The sequence below is a fragment of the Coturnix japonica genome, chromosome 1 (assembly GCF_001577835.2).
Source record: "Coturnix japonica isolate 7356 chromosome 1, Coturnix japonica 2.1, whole genome shotgun sequence".
Taxonomy (NCBI): Eukaryota; Metazoa; Chordata; class Aves; order Galliformes; family Phasianidae; genus Coturnix; species Coturnix japonica.
In genome coordinates, this window is record NC_029516.1 from 11,398,447 (window position 1) to 11,418,492 (window position 20,046).

Consider the following 20,046-nt stretch of genomic DNA (forward strand, 5'->3'; position numbering starts at 1 on the left):
AGTCAGACTATAGATAGCCACCAACAGCATCTTATCGGTGCTACGAGTATTTTCAATTGCTAAAAATAAATAAATAATTACAAAATCCCACCAAAGCAAACAAAAACCCGGTAACTCAGCCTGAAGACCCTGAGCATCTCGCTAAGCTTTACCTCTCCTGAGGTAAGATGCGATGTGAGCCCGGGGCCGGCTGATTGACGCCCAGCCCTCCCAATAGGCGCCGAGCGGGATCTAGGGGCCGGCCCATGGCGGAGGCCGCCCCGCAGCAGCCGGCGCGGTGAGGTGGGCAGCTGGCAGTGTTGTGTGGTGGGGCTGTCATGCTGCTTCACCTGGCAGCCGAGTTTGACCTGCAGAGGGACGTGGTGCCCTGGCTGGCGGCGCGGGGCTGGGCCTCGGCTTTAGGTAACGCTGCGCTGGCGGGCGCGGGGCAGCGCTGAGGAGAGATCGCTCCCTCCTTCCCTCTCTCTCCGCTTCCAGCCGCCTCCGTGCGGTGCCCTTCGGTGGGCGGAGAGGCCGAGCCGGGCGTCAGTCCCCGCGAGCCGCTCCCGGTACGGCCGCCCCGCTCCTTCCGCCAGGGACGGGCCGCCTCGAGGCCACAGGGGGACGGGGAAATGGCGGCGGGGCGAGCGGCCGGACAGAGCCCGCCTCTGTGCGGGGTTCTGCCCTCGGTCACTGCGGACCGGGGTGGCGGAGTCCCGAGAAGCTTCTGTTGCTCCTCCTGTACTGTTAGGTTCTTCATTTGTAGCCCTGTTCTCCAGTTTGTTCCCAAAAGAATTCTAGTGTGCCTCTTCTACCACACAGCCCTTCTGGGGAAGAAGAAAGAAAAAAAAAAAACAACAACAAAACAACGCACAAAACCCACACAGCTGAAAATAAAACAACCCAAACTCCCCTTTGTGTGTGTGTGGTAAAGAAGTGCTAATTGAAATCGGGTGAGGTGTTGGATGTCCTGGCAGGGTGAGAGCAGGTGGTTGGAATAAGAGGGACCATGCCATGTTCTTTGCCCTGTGGTGTTCGTATTGTGCTTGTGGTTGCTCTCATCTGTCTACAAGCAAGCTGGTCAAGTTCTGCTTTTCAGAACCTGCTGAAAGCCTTCGTCTGGGCGTTGATTTGAGCAGCATAATTGTGGCTGTAGTAGGAACACAGGGTGGTTGTGTGCTGCATCCAGGTCCTTTGGTTGTATTTAGTTAACTAACCTACCTCCCTCTACCTCAAAGTTCTGCTGTCCCACAGGAAACCTGTCTGTAAGTCAGAGCATATCAGCAAGTTTGGCTTCATAAAACAAGGTGCTTCCCACACTGCCAGATGGGAGATCTGATAATGTTTATTTCACGTACACCAGAAAGTTTACTTAGCTGTGAGGTATTGGGTTTCCCCTGAAGGGTGTTGAGGAAAAAATATAAAAACCCGTGTAATCAAGTAATCTCTGTGTTCATTGTGGAGGTAGCAGGAAGGTGTTCGTCTGGGAGTAGCTGTGATCGAGGGAGGGGAGTGGCAGGTGAAGAGAACCAGCACAGCTCTCTTAATTCCACTCATTTTTGTATGATTTCCATATAATGGCTTTCAGGAAATCAAAACGTGTTCTCTTGTGCATGTCGATAAGGGCTGTTTGCTGGGCAGGCAGGTTGGGTTGGCTTTGTTTGCAGCCCTTCATCTGCTGGGTGAAGCTGTGAGATGAGGAAGAAGTTGTAATTCTACATGCAAAGCTTTACTGCAGGACTTCCCCAAGCTGGGGATCATTGCCTCTTCTCCTTTGGTTACATATTCCCACGGACAGTGTACGGCTAGGTGTAATTTGTATCAAACACCAAGCCAGTTGAAAGGGATTTATTGTTAGATATATGCTGAGGATTTTCTCTGTTCTCTCACATCAAAATTATTCACCTCTGATAATATTTCTGAGCAGTTTTTTTTCTTACCACCACAATCTGTACTGGCAAGGCTCATTGTTTTAGGCTTGTGAATCTAAGTTTCACCTCCCTTTCTCCAGTCACGGCTTTGTGGTAACTGCAAAGTAATGCTTGCCTAGAGTTGCAGAGAATTCTTGTTCCTATTTACACGCTACCTTTATCTTAAAATCAAGGCCACTCATGCAGCTCTCAGGCTTATTAAGAGCAAAATTTCTTCTTTAAATATAAGTTCCATCCAAGGTAAACACACTTCTGGTGATTACAGTGATTAGAATACAAAGACTTGAGAAAAGACGCACTTTTGTCACCTGTGGTACAATATCTTTTGTTTTTCCTTCCCCGGTGTTTTCCTTTCTCTTGTTCTGCATTGCTTAGTTCTCTTGTACCTGTCAATATGTTGCATGTATATATAGTTTGGTGTTGTGGCTCTTGTTTTTGTTGTAGAGCTGATCTCTGAAGGCATCATTTATTTCTAAGCACTCCTTAGGGAGCTGAGGCAGCTGGCACTTCTCATGCTCCATCTACCTCTGTGTGGTGTTCTGAGGATCTTTTTGTTTTGAAGTCCAAGAATTAAATCACAGTGTAAGAAATATTTGATCTGTTTTTTCAAAAGGTAGTAATTTCTGGCATGTATAAATACACATATGTATTATTTGTGTATTAATACACAAAATGTACCTGGTATCTTCACTTCAAATGTGTCTGTGTGGGAGGAGCGAACTCAAGCAAAGATCTTGTGTCTTTTGTTATAATTTCAGATACTTCTGAGAATTCATCAGCACTTCACGTTGTGAATGTTGAAAGAAATGGGAAGATTATTTATACCTGGAAGGTAAGTCTGTCTTGGTGCTTTGTGAAAGTATTCCTGAGAATATTACTGTGTTTGCCTATACTGTAGGCCTTGCACGTGAATTTATTTCTCTTGCAACAAGAATTAGAACACGAGAACTTAAGTTGCAAATTGGAGGTTTGGGCAATGAGAAAATACCCATCTCCAGTTCAGTCAAACATTAAGAGTAATGAAGTGGGGAGTAAAGCACTGACCTCATCAGGTTGTCAGGCTTTTGCTGTTGATTTTTTGGGGCCAGAATCTCTCCTTGAATGAAAAGCCATTTCCACAACAGTTCAGCTCTTCATAAGCAGCATGTTCTTTCGCCCTCAGAATTTCTTAAGGAAGTCTGACTGCTAGATTCGTATGCACTGCTTCAATATTAAATAACTCAATATTCAAAATTAAATATTGAGTCCTACCAGTGTGTATGCTAAGATGCCATATTTGTAACTCTAACTCTGCTATTTGCTTTTTGTTGCTTTAGGATGCATCTGTAGCACGTTATTGCACGTAGTCTCATTTCACCTTACCTTATTTGATGTATTGAAGTACTAGAGCTATCCTTTTCATATCAGGTTGAAACTCATGTAGTTCCAAGAAATTTCTGAATGGTTTAAGGTTTCCTGACTGTGGTTCTTTGCTGTGCAGCTCAGAGCAATCTGATAACCTGGGTGGATTCTGGAGGGTCTTGGCTCTTGGAAAGCACAAAGTGGAGGTAGCAGACTGCAGAATAGAGCTGCTTTTCATTCCACTCTGTCTCAGCTGTCCAGCTTACCTAGGGTTAAGGGAAGAGGCGAGGCCTTCATCAAGGTATAACAGACTTTAACTGTGGGTGGATGTTTCCTTTAGTACAAGCATAGGGAGGAGAGTCTGCAAGACAACAATCATCATAAAGGCAATACTGAAGAAAGTGTCATGTTTTGCCTTGCTCGAAGTTCTGTAAAGATTTAATGAAACTGATCCATCTAGCTCTACAGGAGACCTGCGTATGTGTGGTGTTGCTGCTTTCCAATGCCAGTGAAATCTCACACTAAGCTTTGGGTGACTCCTTCCTTTCTTGGGCTTTTGACAGATGAGTCCATCTGCCTTGAGTGTTGTTTGGGCTTTTGCAGCTGGCAAAAGGGGCGAGATGTAGCTGGATACTCCATCTTAGTGTGGGTGTCTGCTTGCATCTAGGTGTTTGAACTGCCGCTGTAGTTGGTGCAGATGTGATGGAAGCTGGAATTTAGAGAAACGGCTGCCTGTAGCGTCCCATCTCCCACAGCCTTTGGGAGGAGCTGTACAAAGTGGAGGAGGTGAACAAATACTCACTAGGCTTCATTGACTGAAGTGCCAGAGATGCAGAGGAGGATTCAAATGTGTAAATGTAGTTCCTCAAATCTGGAAGCGAAGTCCACACACACAAGGAGGTACAGACATCTTTGCTGTGGCTTCCTGATTTGAGGAAGAAGGTGATCTCAGCAGTTGGTGTGATACGTGTGGTTGGATGAGAAAGTCCCAGGGCTAAAGGTAGCAAAGTGCACAGCTGTGCTGCAGTTGTTACCGCTCACACATCAGCCTGAAGGATTTGCCATTGTTGCTTCTTTTCCTGTTCTTTTACTGCTATGAAGTAGTCAGATCTTTCTCAAGTGAATCAGCTGACCAAAGAACCAGCATGTAGGTTCATACTGGGAAGGAGTTGGGAGTGCACATGTTGCAGCCCAGTCTGTAGCTGCATAGCTCTCAGCCACTGACTGGAACAGACAGGGACCTGAGTTATTAACACAGCCTTCTCTGATGCCTGTGCACTCTTAAATTAGCTGCAGAAACACCTTGGGGATGGTGATACTTTAACGCAGGACTGAAATACCAGGGCTGATTTTTTCCTCTCAGGATTAGAGTGGTATTTCTATAAAAAGGAATCTGTTCATGAGAAAAAACAGAAGGCAGGTGTTGGTGGGGCTGTGTCCATCTTTGTCTTTTTTACTCTTTACTATAACAAGAATTCAATAAAGGAAAAGAGTCTTGGTGTATGTATCTTTGTGAACAAGGAGTAGCTTTGGGCCCCAGTTTCTTTCAGATTGTTATAAGTTTATTCTAAGTGATAACTGTAGATTGCACTTGGTTGTTTTGTTCTACTAATGAATATCATTGAACTAGAATGCATACTTGGAGAAAATATACTGATTTTACTGTCTGCAGCTTGTTTCCTTAAACTTAATGTGGAGAAATCACCATTACTGTAACTACTGCTTCTGGCAAACTACAGATCTTACTCAGTTCCTGAATGAAGTTCAACCTCTCTCTTTTTCTTTCTTTCTCTCCCCTTTCTCTACAAACTATTTATAACTCATGAGCTACCACTGTTGCAAGAGCAGCTATATGTGATTCTTTCCTCTAGGTTTTGTGGCAGCAAACTTTCAGTGACGTTGGTGAGGACAGCGCACAAACAAGGATGTTAACTAAACAATGCTGTCCTGGCTTGTCTCCTAATAAACACAAATGGAAAGCAGTCTTTACCAAATGGAAGAAAACCAAGTGCATTCCCCTAAAACCAGGAATAGGTGGAGAATGAGCTTTATTGTCAAGCATGTTTTGGAGTATTGCGTGATACCATAAAGTGTCTGTCTTTCCTGGCATTGAAAGTTGGCTTAAAGGAAGATACTTATAACAGATATGCTTCTGTTTTGCAAAGCTGTAGCAAGAATCTTTGCCGAGAAGCTGACAAGTGTATTAGCTTATGCACTGACAGTGCTGCTACCAGTCTTGTGAAGAGTATTTTTCAGTAGCTAAGTATTGTGGGTAAGAGTTTCAGACACTTTTGGAAAGAATGGCTGCTTGTGAAATCACTTGCTTAATATTGAGGTAGTAGACCCGAGGCTTGTGTCTTAACATAAAGACGTTTTGTTTTCCTTGTTTAAGTTAGAAGTCAGAGAATTTTGTCATTGCTACAGCAATAATGAGATACTCGCAGATAGACCTTTGAGAAAGAGAATGTTCACGCTTTTGTTTTAACATCATAAAGCAAAATGCCACAGCTTTGTAAATAACCATAGATTTCTGCTCCCTACCCCTCCAGCAGTAGTTAAAAACAAAGATGTTTATTGTTTGAGTACAAGGCTGTGTAGATGGATGTAATTTCAATTTAGCACATGTACCTTGAGTATGCAAATGAATTTCAGCTGCATATGAAATGTGCACCATAGAGCAGAATTAAATGTGGGTTTTTGTTTTTTTTTCCCATTAAAGCATAGTTTGAAAATTTAAAGCATGCTAAAATGTGACAGGAAGAAAGTTGCCTTCTGTAAAGCCTTAGGAATATTAAAAAAATAAATCACTGTATGTTTTTACCAATAAGCATCAGGCTAATGGTGTAATTTGCACTTAAGAAATATATTTAGCCTTCAAATAATTGTTTCCTAAGGTAGAGCTTAAATTTTTTTCCCAACCTGCAGCCAGGTCACTGGAAGCTGTGTGTGGTGATGTTTCTGTGCTCTGTTTTGGTGCACTGAGGTTTGGATTCCCACCCTGCAGGCTTCCTGGGGCCAACATATTCTCAGGTGGATGGTTGGCATTGTGACTGGTGCTACATTCAGGGTTTTGGGTTCTGTAATCTCAGATGCACCTTTTATGTGCACAGCATGAGGCACACCTCACCAGGTGTGATCATCTTTAAGTTCCCTTCTAACTCAAGCCGTCCTGTGGTCCCCTTTCATTCTTAGTATTATCTTTTCCTTGCCATACTGCCTATAAATGAAAACAGCTGAGAACCAAAGTGAGAGAGGGGCACATGGCATATGGCACAGCTTGTGGGCAGGAGACTGACTAGTAGTTGTTCTCGTTCTTGCCTCCTCTTCTTGGAATGAGGTAATTAACTACCAGGGAAGTATAAGTGGATGTGTGTCAATGGAAGGGGAGACAAAAGAAGAGAGTGGAGTAGGAAAAAAATGTATTTAAAATTTTTTAAAAAAAAGTTAAAAATTGTGTTTAAATATGTATATTCATTGTCAGTGTTGACGATGTGTTCTTTTCATTCATAGGGAAATCAGAGAAGTACCCATATTGGATTGTATGACCTTCAAACTAAAGAAAATGAGGTGAGACCAATATTGTTGCCTGCTGTAGCATTTTAGGTTTTGATGCCTTACAGCACAGTGTGTTATGTCCATAAGGACTTTTAGGTTTGTTTGAAACAGAGGAGAGAAGAGAATGGGAAGGTTCTCAAATTTTGCTCAGTACTATTAAGAGTAAATAGCTCTGGATGGCTCAGGAGGAGTGCAGTGTCATGCAGTGTCATACAGTCTTTGTTTCAATACAACTAATTGAAGACATCTCTCTGAGCATATGTCCTTAAAAATTAATGTTGTTCTGTCTTGTTCTGTGTACCTGTTCAGTCTGTCTGGTGCTTCTGTTTATGAGAAATGGTTCTAAAGTGGAAGGTACCACAGTTCAGTGGCTGGAACCATGATAGTGGTCCTTTGCAAATGGGTTAAATTTCATATTGCTGTAAAAGTTTGCTGGGTAGCTCCAGTGGCAACATGAAGCTTGGAGGAGTTAGTAAGAAACAAACAAATGAGAAGAAGATATGGTATGATTGAGGCTTAAAATATGGATCTTCTGGCCTTGGAATTATTTGCTTCTGCAATAAAAAAAAAAAGATGAACTGGTCAGCAGTATTTTCCTAGGGAGGAGTAATTAAAAGATTTTCTTGATACAGTTAAAATATGATTCATCATTAATGTATTTCTCTGTAGCATCTCTATACGTTTGAGAAAGATCTACGCATAATCAGTTGTTCAATCAACAGTGAAATGACGTTACTGGGTAAATATGTTTCATCCATTTTTTTTTGTCATGGCAAAGATGATTTAGTTTAGTAGTATCTTGTATTTGTGTCTTGAATTACTTCAGTCTGTTTTGAACCATACGTAGCTCACAGTGGTCTGTGCGTTTGAATGGATGCATCACCGAACAGCGTAGTTGATGTACAGTCAGTACAGCTGTTGTTTTTGTTGTATTATTGAAACAAAAATCTAAAATACCGTTTGCTTACTTCCCTCGCTTGCATTTAAATATGCCTCCTACACAGAGTGGGGCTTAAAACACAGATTACTATTATTTTTTTTTTAAGTTTGTTCAATAAGATTAACAGCAAACATGCACGGTTACTGTATTTTCTCTCTTGCTTAGCGGTCAGCTTCCGTCAGTATACAGAGGAAGAAAGAGTGACTCAGCTGTTACAGTCAGGTACTGCAAGTGCGTTGTTTTAAACTGTTAGAAGTACTTTTTTTTCCTTTAATTTTTTTCCTCCCTTAGCAATGCAACTTTGTGTTGTAAGAAAAGATAGTTACCTAAAACATGTTCTTTTTGCAGTGTCCAAGTATTTAACCTTGCTAATTGAAATTCATCCCATTAATAATGTGAGAGTCCTAAAGGCTGTGGATAGCTGTGTTCGAGTGCAGGTAAATCATTCGAATAAACTAAATACAAAAATTTTGTAATTCTCTATGCAAAAACGATTGGGTGCAGAAATGCCTCATGTTTCTTGGAACTGTTACAGAGATGGTTTGCCAATGTGTTCATAAGTCTGAAAGGATGAGAAACATCATAAACTGTTCTATTTCAAATGTTCCTCTTAACAGGAAGCCTGCTTCTTTATTTGTTTTTTTTCCTCTCTCTGCAATCCACCTATGCCTTCAGTAATAGTGATGTATAGCTTGTAGTCTGTAATAATAGATCTTCTTATTAGTAGAACATCATGCACGTGCATGGCTTTATTTAAACATATAAAACTGTTTGGCTAAATAAGTATTGTAGATGAGTGCTGTGAACAACTTTGATTATTTACCTACTTCTGTAAAACTTCCTGTATAGTTTCTTTACCCAGTGGAATGCAGAAATACTTCTCCGGAAAGTCATCTTTTGCTTGTTTCAGAAGATAAATGTGAGTTAATGTTTTGAGAATACATTGTCTTCTTTATTATTATAATAATTATTATAATAATTATTATTTTTTACTTTAATGTGATCATCATGGATTATTTTTTCAAAACCTTTTACTGGGTGGGGGGGGGAGGGGAACAATGAGAAGAAAAGCCATTCTTGGTATCCTGAATGTATTTCAAAACCTGTGTGCTACATTGAGGCTTTTTTCCAGTGTTAGCAGAATGGCCAACTCCGCATTCGTTTCCTCTTAGGTCGTACATTCATCAGTCATCTTAATTTTTAGGAAAGCTGAATTAGACTTTTGTAGCTGTTTGTATAAATTCAGAGCAGCCCAGTTCATTATAACAGATGGTTTATGATTTAATAGCATAACAGACGGGATAAGAAAGGGGCAAAAGCACTTTGGATTCAGCAACTGTACATGTTCAGCCTAATCTAGTGGGAACTTCACCCTAATGAGAGTGAGTAGGTAGAGGGGGGCACTTGCAAAAGTCAGTTCATCCCTCTTACCTTCCCTTCTTATAAAAAAGATGAGATGGCTTTTCACAAGTTTTTGGAGAGACCCATCTTTGCTGCTAACCTAGATGCCATCTATAGGTTTTAAGAGATTAGATTAATTAACTATATAAGACATACAAAAATGAGTGGCTTTAAGGCAATGTTTTGTATTGTTTTAAAGACATCGAGCAATTTGATATTCACGTTGTTGCAGAAGAGGAACACAGAGTGGTAAGTGTTGAAAAATCCTGGGGTTTGGGTGATTTTATTTTGCTTTAATTGGCAGCTTAAGGGTCTGTTTTGTTATTCTAGCTGATTTGACAAGGTATTCCACTAACCACAAAGCTGATTTAAAAAAAACTATGTAACAAGTGCTTTGTGAGGAGAGTTAGGGGTTTTTGTTGCTGCTGATCTAAACTTGACTGGATGTTAGAATTTGGAAGAAGAAATAGTGTATATATATTTTTAAATCATTCAACATATTTGTAAAATCAAATTCCTAATTATTTTTCCTTCTGACTGCCCACGTATCCCAAGAAAGAACTGATTTAAAACAAACCCTTACAACTTAAATACACTCTTAAGTACTGAGAATGTTTCAGGCTTTTTTCTTCCCTATAATCTTTTTTTTTTTTCCTTATGTTTTAAACATCAGTTGGTTTCCAGCAAACTGATAGTGGATATTCTGCTTAAATTATTAATCAGCATACTTCTAGTATAGTGACAGATCACATCATAAAATCCAGTGTTCCGTTTTATGGAGAAAACCTAGTCTTTGGATGGAAAAATATTAAGGTCCTGATTTTTTAGTCTTTCATGGTATTCTACACGTGTATCATTGCTTTTAGAGGTGGTGAATTTTGCACGCTAGTAGACAGTGGAATAATGAATCTGTGTTGCGTTGACATGACATCTCCCTTCGTCTTCCAAGTGGAGATTCATACAATCCTAAAAATTGTCCAAAATTCTAGCCTGTACTCTGCTCCCAGTAGTCCTCTCTGTCACAGGAGAGGTTTAAGGAATCCTTTTCAGAGCTAAGCCATTTTCTCTAAATAGTTAATGGAGCTGGTTCTAAACTGGCTGGGGTATTTCACTCTTCACCCCTTGTCTTTGATGAAGGGTGACATCTGTTTTTTTCCATGTACTTTGCACAGTAAAAGCGGTGAATTTCTTGTAGTCAAAGATATCTCAGAATACCTGGCAGTTGGAACACCCTGAAAACTGATCTTGGACTTGAGCATCTTGCACACAGCAGAGGTGGTTCTGCTGCTGCTAACAAGTGGTGTGTTCTCTTCAAGCACCATAGAATTTGAGCCGTTCTGTCATTGCTTTTCTCTTGAAAGCAAACTCTGTGTGTAACCATCAGTACAGAACTGTGCTTGATGACCTTTAATGTTCTTTTCTTCCTTTTAGGTGATTCAGAACTTAGGTCAGCTTCCAAGAGTCAGAGTTGCAGATGATCTCATTTGGGCACAGTGGGATATGACAGAACAAAGACTCTTCTACATTGTTCCAAAGGTGAACCAAATGTCATTCTGTTTTTATTCCTGTCTCATGGCAGCAAACTTTTGAGTGTATGGGGTAATAATAGTGTGAGCTGGGTTTTCTTTACAGCAGTCTTTACGGTCAGTGTCTCAAAGAATCCAAATCAAAAGCAGCACTTGCTTTAACTGCCATTTGTGTGCATGCACAAAGTCTGATTGTCTCAGTGGTTTCTGTAAAGATTGGTCAATTTGGTAGTTTTCTTTGCTTTAAAGAAGTTTTGTTCTAAAGGATCTAAATCTATTAAAAACTGGTGAATATATTTCCTCTTTTCTATAGAGTTGTACACAAAGTATGTTGTACGTGGACTTGTTGAGTACACCAAATGAGGGCAAGTTCATGGCTAGAAATACTCTGGTTTCTCACTTTGTTTTTTCTTTTCAATTTTTCTGAAGGACTGTTTGCACTTGATGTATTCTGCATACATGAAAATCTGCTTTTCTCACCTCTTAACCACCAAATACGTGTGTTAGGAAATAACAGAAAGCAAACTGTGATGGCAAAACATATTCCTGGTTTTATTTCTGCGATACCCTTTTTGAACTGACTAAATGGTTCTTTTTTCCTCATCGGTAGCTGTGGGAAAGTGTTTTTAAACTACTGGAGAAAGAGAGCGTGTATGAGATATGCTTGAAGTGAGTGCCCACGCAATTAGAAGTGATTGGTAGATAATGATCTAGGACAGGAAGGAAGCTTGTCAGAGTGTTATTGTGGGGGGTTATATGTGGTTTTTAATGTCGTCTTTTGTCCCCTAATTTCTACATATTTGTTAGCAAATATGTAGAACTTGTCCAGTCAGTCTTCAGTCTGTGAGATATACTTTTATTTTTTATAAGCTACAAAATATATCCTCTTCATTGTAGGAATCAAGGAGTACTTTAAAATGTATCCAGTTCTACCCTGATGAAAATTTTAACTCAACAGTAAGTCATCAGTATTTTACTAAGCGACAGTTAGGAGCTGGTTGTAATTTTGTATTCCTAACACTAATAATGAGATCAATCTCAGTGTCTGTATAATCTCCAATAGTAGATGTTTTGCAGAGGGAGACTGATTTTTGGATTTGCTTTTTGGGAGGGAGGATGTTTGCTCTTGTTCTACGTTATTTTCAAAAATACATTCAGGTTCAGATTATGCCACAGTAATTTCAGTGCCACTAGACAGCTATTGACCCAGAAGTAAGTGACATTCATTCCATTATGCTGATACTAAGTGTTGAAATTGGGGTTATCAAGCCCACCTGACAAAAACTGGACTACTGTGACAGTTTTAGCTATAAAAAGGCAGAGAGTAGAACATAAAAATTACAGTTACTTATAATTGTTGATATACTTCCATCCCAGCAGCTGTAATTATCTCTAATGCAAATTACTTGCAGTTGATATATATAGTTTTAAAGAAACTCTTTTCAGATTGATTTTTCTGGTGGTGATTAGAGGACAGATAAACTTCTTTGTTAAAATGTTCAATCTGTTGAAATGTGTATGACACGTTTCACTGGGATGAAGTTTTAATCATAATTCAATAATTATACTGATCTCGGTAAATTACATTGGTGGCTTTTTTTAACAGCTGGAATCACAACTGGATATTTCTGTAAGTGACAAACAAATAAGGTAAGTTTGTTTTGTTTTTGTTTTCCTTTTAATGTATGTTGAATACCTTATAAACCTTGGTAAATTTACTGTTAGAACCATGTATCTGTGTTTGGAGTTACCTGCGTGAGACTGGAACATAACAATTATAGGAACACTGTATCCAAACCTCTTACTTTCCTCAAGGGTAGCAGTAAAATATATTTCTGACCTTGACTGCTTTTTTGGTACTATTTTTGAGAATAATTTTTCTGGAGAGTTAGGTTAAGTTAAAGAGCCCTTTCTCTGAGTATTTGGTACCTATTTAAAAGGGATTTGCTTCATTCTTGGACATGCTGTAGTAGTGATGTTGAGATTCTTATCAAGGGAAGCTGTCAGTTTTTAATTGTCATGTTACATGTTTTACTGGGGAGTTAACCAGATTGGTAGCTCCTTTTTGTTGTCCACGAAGCAGTGCCTGTGTTCTTTTTATTCTCCAGTATTCTATTTCCAAGCAGCCTGCAGTTTCAAGGGCTAAGACACATCTGATTCTGTGTCTGCAGTGCACATGAGTGCATCTGAGCTTGTCTCCTTGAAGCTTCCTTTGAAGTGAGGAAGATCTAGTCAGAACAGTTACTCAGTCGTATTCGTCTCATTCTCATCTTTCTACACGCAGTTGAATTTATGTTTCAGAAGGGCCTGTGTTTCTGCATCAATAAAATGGAGGTTAAAGCTACAAGTTCAGATGTCAGGAACTGAAGGTAGTTGTCTTACATTCTGAACAGAGCATCTCACAAAGCTCAGTACAGTGCTGCTTCACGTGTAGGTTGCCCTGAATGAGTACTGTATACTTTTGCAGTTAGTACTGAAAAAAAATCCAAGTCTTGTAAGGGCTTCAACACTATATATATGCATGTATTTTTTTACATACGTGTGTGTGTGCGTATATATATATATATTTATATATATAAGTTCTTGCAGGAAACCTAGGGTAAGTATCCATATAGGAGCAAAATCATTTTGGGAGGGGCAGAGGGAAACCAAACTAAGCAATAATACCCCAAATGCCAAACAAAAATAAAAACCAACCCAAGGAGGGTTCTGCCTCGTTAACGCTTACAACAGCGGATGGGCTGCTGTTTCCTATTGCATGTTCTGTATAGGAAACATGGTACTTGTTTCTTTCAAAGAAATGAAAGTGGGAATGTTGGGGAACTGCAGCAGGGTAGGAGGTTCAGACCAGATATTAGGAACAAGTTCTCCAGTGAGTGTTCAGGTCCTGGAATGGGCTTCCCAGGGCAGTGGTCACGGCCTCAAGCTGCTGGAGTTCAAGGAGTGTTTGGACAACCCTGTCAAATGTAGGGTTTGATTTTTAGGTAGGTGTCTATGTGAAGCCAGAATTTTGACTTGGTGGTCTTTGTGCATCTCTTCCAACTTGGGATGTTCTGTTATTTCATGAAAAATAATTAAAGTACAGCCAGCACAAGATTGAAAAAGAATGTTGTGGTAATGTAGGATCCACATGAGAGTGATTTTATCCTTCCTTTTTCAAGTACACCCACTGAAAGTGGTGTGCTTACTTGCAGATTTAAATTTAGCTTTAGAGATACAAGAATAGTTCAGTTGGGCTGCAAAACCTTCTGAGTTCTTAGGCATGATGAGTTACTGGGTTTTGGATGCTTCATCAGAGCTGACTTACATTTAAGTATAGGAATGGCTGGATTATACTGCAATAAATGAATATAAAATCATGCAGTTGTATTAAAAGCATTTTCTACTAACAGAGGAGCTTTATGATTCTCATTTCTGGCAACACTGAGATCTTTGGTTGAAGCCTGATTTAACTTGCATTAGAATTAATTATAATTCAATTAATACATTTTGATTGTTATGGCTGTTGTCATGGTCTTTGTGTTGTGATAAATCCCTTTGGATGAATAATTGATTTATGTAGTGATCTTTATTTGCTCCTAGATTTGTGAATTTTGGATACAATGACTGTAAAGACCAAGATGTTGCATCCAAGTCTTTGAATCTGCAGGTTTTTACAAGTAAAGCAGGTAATGAATAAATTCAAATTTTGTGATATTACATTGATCTCCACATGTAATTGTTACATCATGTAATCATAATTGATAACTAAGAATTTCTTCTTAAGACATGATATACATTTTTTTAAACAAGTGTGAGACTTGTTTATTCCATAGATTATACTTGACAGAAAACTGAGGAGAAGGTGGCAGTTGTTCACTACTTTATTACTGTTGAGTTTATTTACCCTCTGAAAACTGCGTGGCAAGTTGAGCTGGAGACTAACTTGGGTTTTATATGTTAACACTAATAAAAAAGCAGTCACCCAGAAATGTTCTGGTAGCCTACCTCCAAAAAACTGATGTAGTGTGTTCATACAGCAAGACAGGTCCAAGCATGTGATACGAAACTTAGGGCATTATACTTAATGGTTTACTATGTGTATGTAGTGATGTTCCTGAAACCTTTAGGATGTAGGACTCCCCCTGCACCCTACTGCATGTTATGAGTTGGTGTTTTGTTTTTTTAATTAAAAACTGGACTCAAGAGACATCTGTTCATCACAGATGCCTGCAATTTCTATTTCTAAATTAGTCCATACGACCAAGCAGAGATTGTATATGATTAATCTTTAAATGGTCTGCGGAGTTATCTAGAGGTGTGATGTGTTGCAGAAATGCTTTCACATCTTGCTTTTTAAGGATGCTTTTATGCACGCAGGTGAATTGCTGAGGCTGAACTGAAGTGCCTGTTAATGCAAATAAAGGTTTCCTTTTCTCATACAAAGGCAGATGATACAGTTAAAAGATTAGAGGGAAGGAATTAGAGGTAAGAAAAAACCACATTTCCATTTACCAAATACAGGTTAGGCTAATTTTGTACCGCTAGCAAGACAAAGTATTTCTCAGTTGCATTTTGTGTACAAACCGCATGTACAATAATGGAAGAAGTTATTGATTTGTGTATACTTGTTTCCTTTTAAAGCTGCGGTTTGCTAAGGTTATTTTAGATTCAAGCACTACGTTTTAGATCAGGATGAAATTCAGTCTTCCTCCCTCTATTCTATTGTTTGATTACCCTGAAGTTAAAAATGTTTGTTTTTTTTCCACCAGGCAACACCGTATTTAAGTTCTTTGTGGAACCTTTCACAAGTAGAACATTGTGCTTAATATAAAACGTGATTTGACAGTTACACTTCCTGAGTCACTTCATTGCATTTAGCTCTTTGCTGAATGTTGTTTGAAGGCGAGGATTGCATTGTACAATTCGTTTTGAGTAATGACAATTTGAAAAAAAAATGGTTTTGACACTTAGACCATGTTTAGTTGTTGAAGGACAGTGTAGTAATCACACTGAAGTTCCCTTTTGTATTTCTCATTTGTGGTAGTTTACAAGATGACTGCAGGCTCTTTGAGGCACGAACTGTGCCTTCTGTGGAGCTGCTAGCTTTCTTCAACTGTTAATGCTGATATCGTTATTTGTATCATTTAGATATCCCCAGCAGAAGGTAACTGGCATAACTTCATAATGAAATATTCAATGTGATTTTCCCTTTGTTATTGAGCACCACCAAGCTGAACTCCTAATGAAATCACTCTTTCTCCAACTTATGCTGTAACAGAAAAGTAGCCCTGTTCCTTAGCACACACAAGACAAAATGTCTCCCTGTAAGATCTCTTATGTACTTCCAGATTAACTGAGATCAAACAATTTACTTTGTGTGTTCAGAGTTCAGTTGTTATTTAAACAGTGGCTGGATGGTAAAGTTTTCTTTTAACACTTTAGAAGTACCTGTCAGTTAAATTTGTTTGGTTCTGAAAAAGATGCAGGAAGTAAGATGACATAAACTGAGAATTACTCTCACCAACATTTACCTGCCTAAAAGCTAAGCATCTGGACTATAATTATGGAGAGAAATAGGCATCTCCAGAGGATGGTTGCTTCCTCCCGTATTTCTTCATTAGCTGTGTAGAAGTCTATATGAGAGCTGACGGATGGCTGAAGTTAGGTGAAGCGAGTCACTCCTGTGACTACAAGTAGGCAAATGTGCAAGTTCAGCACCATCTTCGAGTTGTGGAGCTCAAATGCCACGTTGAGAAATTTGTACAGCTTTACAACTGTTCTGCATGAACCAGAATCAGGAATTTGAAGTTAAGATTCCTACAGAAAACTCTCTGTCTTCATGTTAACTTCATGTGAGACTTACTGTTTCAGTGGTATGATGTTTGTTTCTGCAGTGGCAGAGCTGTAATTGTTGTTCTCTTAATACTGCCAAATGCAGTACCTTGCTGCTGCCCAAAGCATTAGTTTTAAATGCTGCTTTTTAGCTTCGTTGTGATTGAGTTATTTTTCCCATTTTATTTCTGAGAAGATGCGAGTCTGTCCAAATATGTCTTCATGTGAGTCTTCTGACATTGTGGCTCTCCTGTTTGCAGTGGATTTTGAAGTTGATAGTATAGGAGACTTGGTTATGCAAAGGCAGAAAGCTTTTACCATATAGGTGCAATAGGATTACAAAACAAGCCTTCCGTGCATCTACACACCCCAACTCTCATTTGCAGAGGTCACTGGTAAGAGCGAGAAAGGAATTTGTCTCACGTTCTCAGTCTTTGCACTAACAGGACTGTCAAGACAGTATCAGATGTAATACTGCTTAGACAGTTGCTGGTCTGAGTTGTTTATGTTTTCATCTGTGTTAACAAAACACCATTTGGTATTTCCTATTGTTTGTAGTTCAACTTATTGATATTTCACCAGTGTTCTGGTGTTGAATATATACGTCTCATTAACGGTTCCCCATAGCCACTGTTTTTTGTGATCAACTTGCATATACACTCACTGACGCTTTGGTCTGAACAGACTGACTTGCACAGTTGCTGTACAATTTAGAGAACAATGTATACAGTAGCCTCCTGCATGGAAGAAAGACATTTGCAGTTGGAAGGAGCTGCTGGTAATAAATCAGCATTGTGGGTTGCTGGAGCTTTTCCAGTCTTACTGAAGAGTCCTGATGCTGCTATTTTAAAAATTATGCATTCTCTGAGAGTGCCAAGTGCTCTGGCAGCACGCCCTGTCTGTTTAAGTGACTCAGATATTCAAGCAAAACTGTATCAAGCTTCCCAACAATATTCAGTCAGGTAAGAGTGAAAAAATGACACCTCAGGAAAGGCTTTACCTTCCCCAGAAGTGTGGTGTGTTTCTGCAGCTGTATCAAGGCTGTGGTCTGAAGTACTAGGCATTTAACCAAGTAGAATACCTTGGTAACTGTGCTTCTGTACTTGTGCTTATTCTTTCTTGTGCCTTTTTGTGTGTGTGTATTCCTTGTGTATACAAGCCTTTATTTTTCACAAAAGTGTATTTGTTTATTGTTAATTTTATTTATTTATTTTGTCTTTAAGTGATAAACTTTCAGCAAAGGTAGTAGAAGAGCTAACAGATTGTACTGGGATAATGTGGTTAAGGAGCTGTTTCTGGTATGAATGCCAAAGCAGCTTGCCAAGCATTAGTGAAAGAAAATCAGAGTTTTCATAAGTGATGGGTGAAGGGCCACCAACCAATGGAACCGAAACAGTCTGTCAGTCTGATTTGGAGTTAAAGTAGATGGAGTAGATGGAACCTGTCCTGCACAGGATACTGTACTGAAATACTGACTGAAACAAAATTGAGACAAACTTTGTCTTTTCCCCTAAAAGAAAAGAAGAAAGAAAAAAAAAAAGTGATAGCTCCTTGTACTGGAAGGGGAAGAAGTGCCAGTGATTTTTAGTGAGAAAGCTCTACTAGCATACCATGCTGCTACCAATATGGAGCTACTGTTAAGAAAGTAAACAAATTGTGTTTTGCTGTGTTCCATGCATATTTGACAGTCACTTAACAGAAAATATTTAGATATTAAGGCAGGCTGTGGAGAGAAAGGCTTGGTCAGTTTTTTGGCTTCAAACAAGGTTTCAACTGACAAGGACACTAAAAATGTTCTACTTCAAAAAAGATCTGGTCATGTCACAGCTCTGAATTCCATTGTGCCTCTCTGCCTCCTCTCTTTTCCCTTACTGTTTCTCACTAGGTAAATGATGCTTATAGACACGTGGTCTATATTTCTGTAACGTATTCTTTTTGAGAGGTGTTATTGTTAGTTTTTAATTTGAAACAGTCTTGCTTTAGTTTTGTGCATCGTAAACAATCAATTTCCTTTTCCTTTTTGTCTTTTTAGGAGGATTGTGTGTGTGTTGCAGTCTTGCTTCAGATATTCGTGGAGAAATAACATACTCCATATATTTTTTACATAAAGGTAAAATTGACTTGTTAATTTATGCTTACTTTGTTTTGGAGAATGACATTTTGCTGAAAGAGTGGCAGAATGCCTTGAGAAACAACCACTGAAGTCTGCAGACAATAAACTGCTGTAGCTGATGTTTTAAAGACTGCAGCTGCGATTGTCTGCAGACTCATCTTTCCTGCTGTAGACTTCCTGCCTGATGCTGAGTTAATAGCTTCAAACCAGTGACTTCATGACTGGTTATTAGTTGGATTCCTTACTTCTAGCCAGATTTTTTGACATGCTGAGCACAAACAGCATCAATGAAATCTGTTGAAGCTGCAGGTGTGTTGTACTGATGCCACGAGGCATTTGTATGGGAAACAGAACCAGCAGCTCTTAGCTTGAATGTGTGTTTAGCGTTCCAGTTCAGCACATCATTTTCACAGCAAGAGGTGCAACACCCACTGGTTTTAAGAACAGTAGGTTTGTAAGTGCTATTAATTACTCTTAATTTTAAAATCTGGTTTTTTTTCCCTCAAAAATAATATTCTGACCAGAGCATAAGACTTCTGATTGGCAAGATTTCTTTCTCATTTGACATGTGGAGGAGAAAGGTGAATTATATCTCAAGTGAGAAGCTGCATAGTATGGGGTAACCGTGTTCAAGTGGAAAACATGCTGCTTCTGTTTTACTTTAAGTTTTTGCTCTCTTGTGTGAGGAAACTTTCCATGAGTCAGTTGCACTAACACATTATTAGCTGCTGGAATGTTGTGGGATTGGGCAAACTGCATTTTTTGGTTCTCAAAGGCATTAGTGAATTGGAACAGTCCATTTGGTGTGTGATGGTACTCTGCGTTATTGCTGCTGCTTTTCTCCTGTGAAGGATTGGCCTCTTCAGGTGTATGTACTTCATGTAGCTGAAGGGGCATTGCACTGCTTGGAGTCAGTCATGGCCCTCATTGCATCCATATCTGTATCAGGAACAGAGCGAGGATAAATAACAGTGATGCTGACCAGCTGCATCTGAAATGATCTTCATGAAATGGAGTTGTTGGTACAATCTACTGTTTGTAGATTCATGTAAGAATCACCAGTCATGGAGGGAGTTACAAGACTGCTCCTGAGGTGATGTGTACAAGCAGCAGAATATCAGAGCATTTTGAAGATATAAGCAATTTTAGTCTGTTCTGGAAGCTTCCCTCTTTCACTTGGAGGAGGTGATGCAGGTGAGGCTATACACTTCACTTGTAGGAGAGGTGCAGCAACGTTTCTTGTTAATATAAGTAGTGATTTAACAAAGCTTTTTCAACTTAACTAATTGCTGTTAACAAGGTTACTTGATTATGTGCTGAACAGAGAACAAAGTCTGACAAAATAGTTAGGAAAAATCTCCTGTTGAGTCTTGAGGTTTAGGGTGGACCCTCTGATGAATTATTTCTGTCTAAAGCATTACATGTTCAAGTTTTAGGCCATTACTC

General features: G+C 39.4%; 1 protein-coding gene across 4 annotated transcripts in view; it reads left to right on the forward strand.

The window, feature by feature from the left end:
- Positions 1–230: 230 nt before the first annotated feature.
- GSAP (gamma-secretase activating protein) overlaps positions 231–20,046 on the forward strand; it is a 43,359-nt gene continuing 23,543 nt past the window's right edge. For 2 of the 4 annotated variants that reach the window (XM_015882336.2, XM_015882502.2), the window contains exons 1-13: positions 231–402; positions 2,669–2,742; positions 6,762–6,818; positions 7,476–7,545; positions 7,912–7,977; positions 8,095–8,183; positions 8,596–8,665; positions 9,347–9,396; positions 10,579–10,683; positions 11,571–11,630; positions 12,280–12,323; positions 14,256–14,341; positions 18,520–18,597. In XM_015882336.2, the coding sequence (XP_015737822.1) occupies positions 318–402; positions 2,669–2,742; positions 6,762–6,818; positions 7,476–7,545; positions 7,912–7,977; positions 8,095–8,183; positions 8,596–8,665; positions 9,347–9,396; positions 10,579–10,683; positions 11,571–11,630; positions 12,280–12,323; positions 14,256–14,341; positions 18,520–18,597 (934 nt within the window). In that variant the 5' untranslated portion in view covers positions 231–317. The remainder of the gene's footprint in view (positions 403–2,668; positions 2,743–6,761; positions 6,819–7,475; positions 7,546–7,911; positions 7,978–8,094; positions 8,184–8,595; positions 8,666–9,346; positions 9,397–10,578; positions 10,684–11,570; positions 11,631–12,279; positions 12,324–14,255; positions 14,342–18,519; positions 18,598–20,046) is intronic. The other 2 variants (XM_015882414.2, XM_032442330.1) reach the window with 1 other exon arrangement.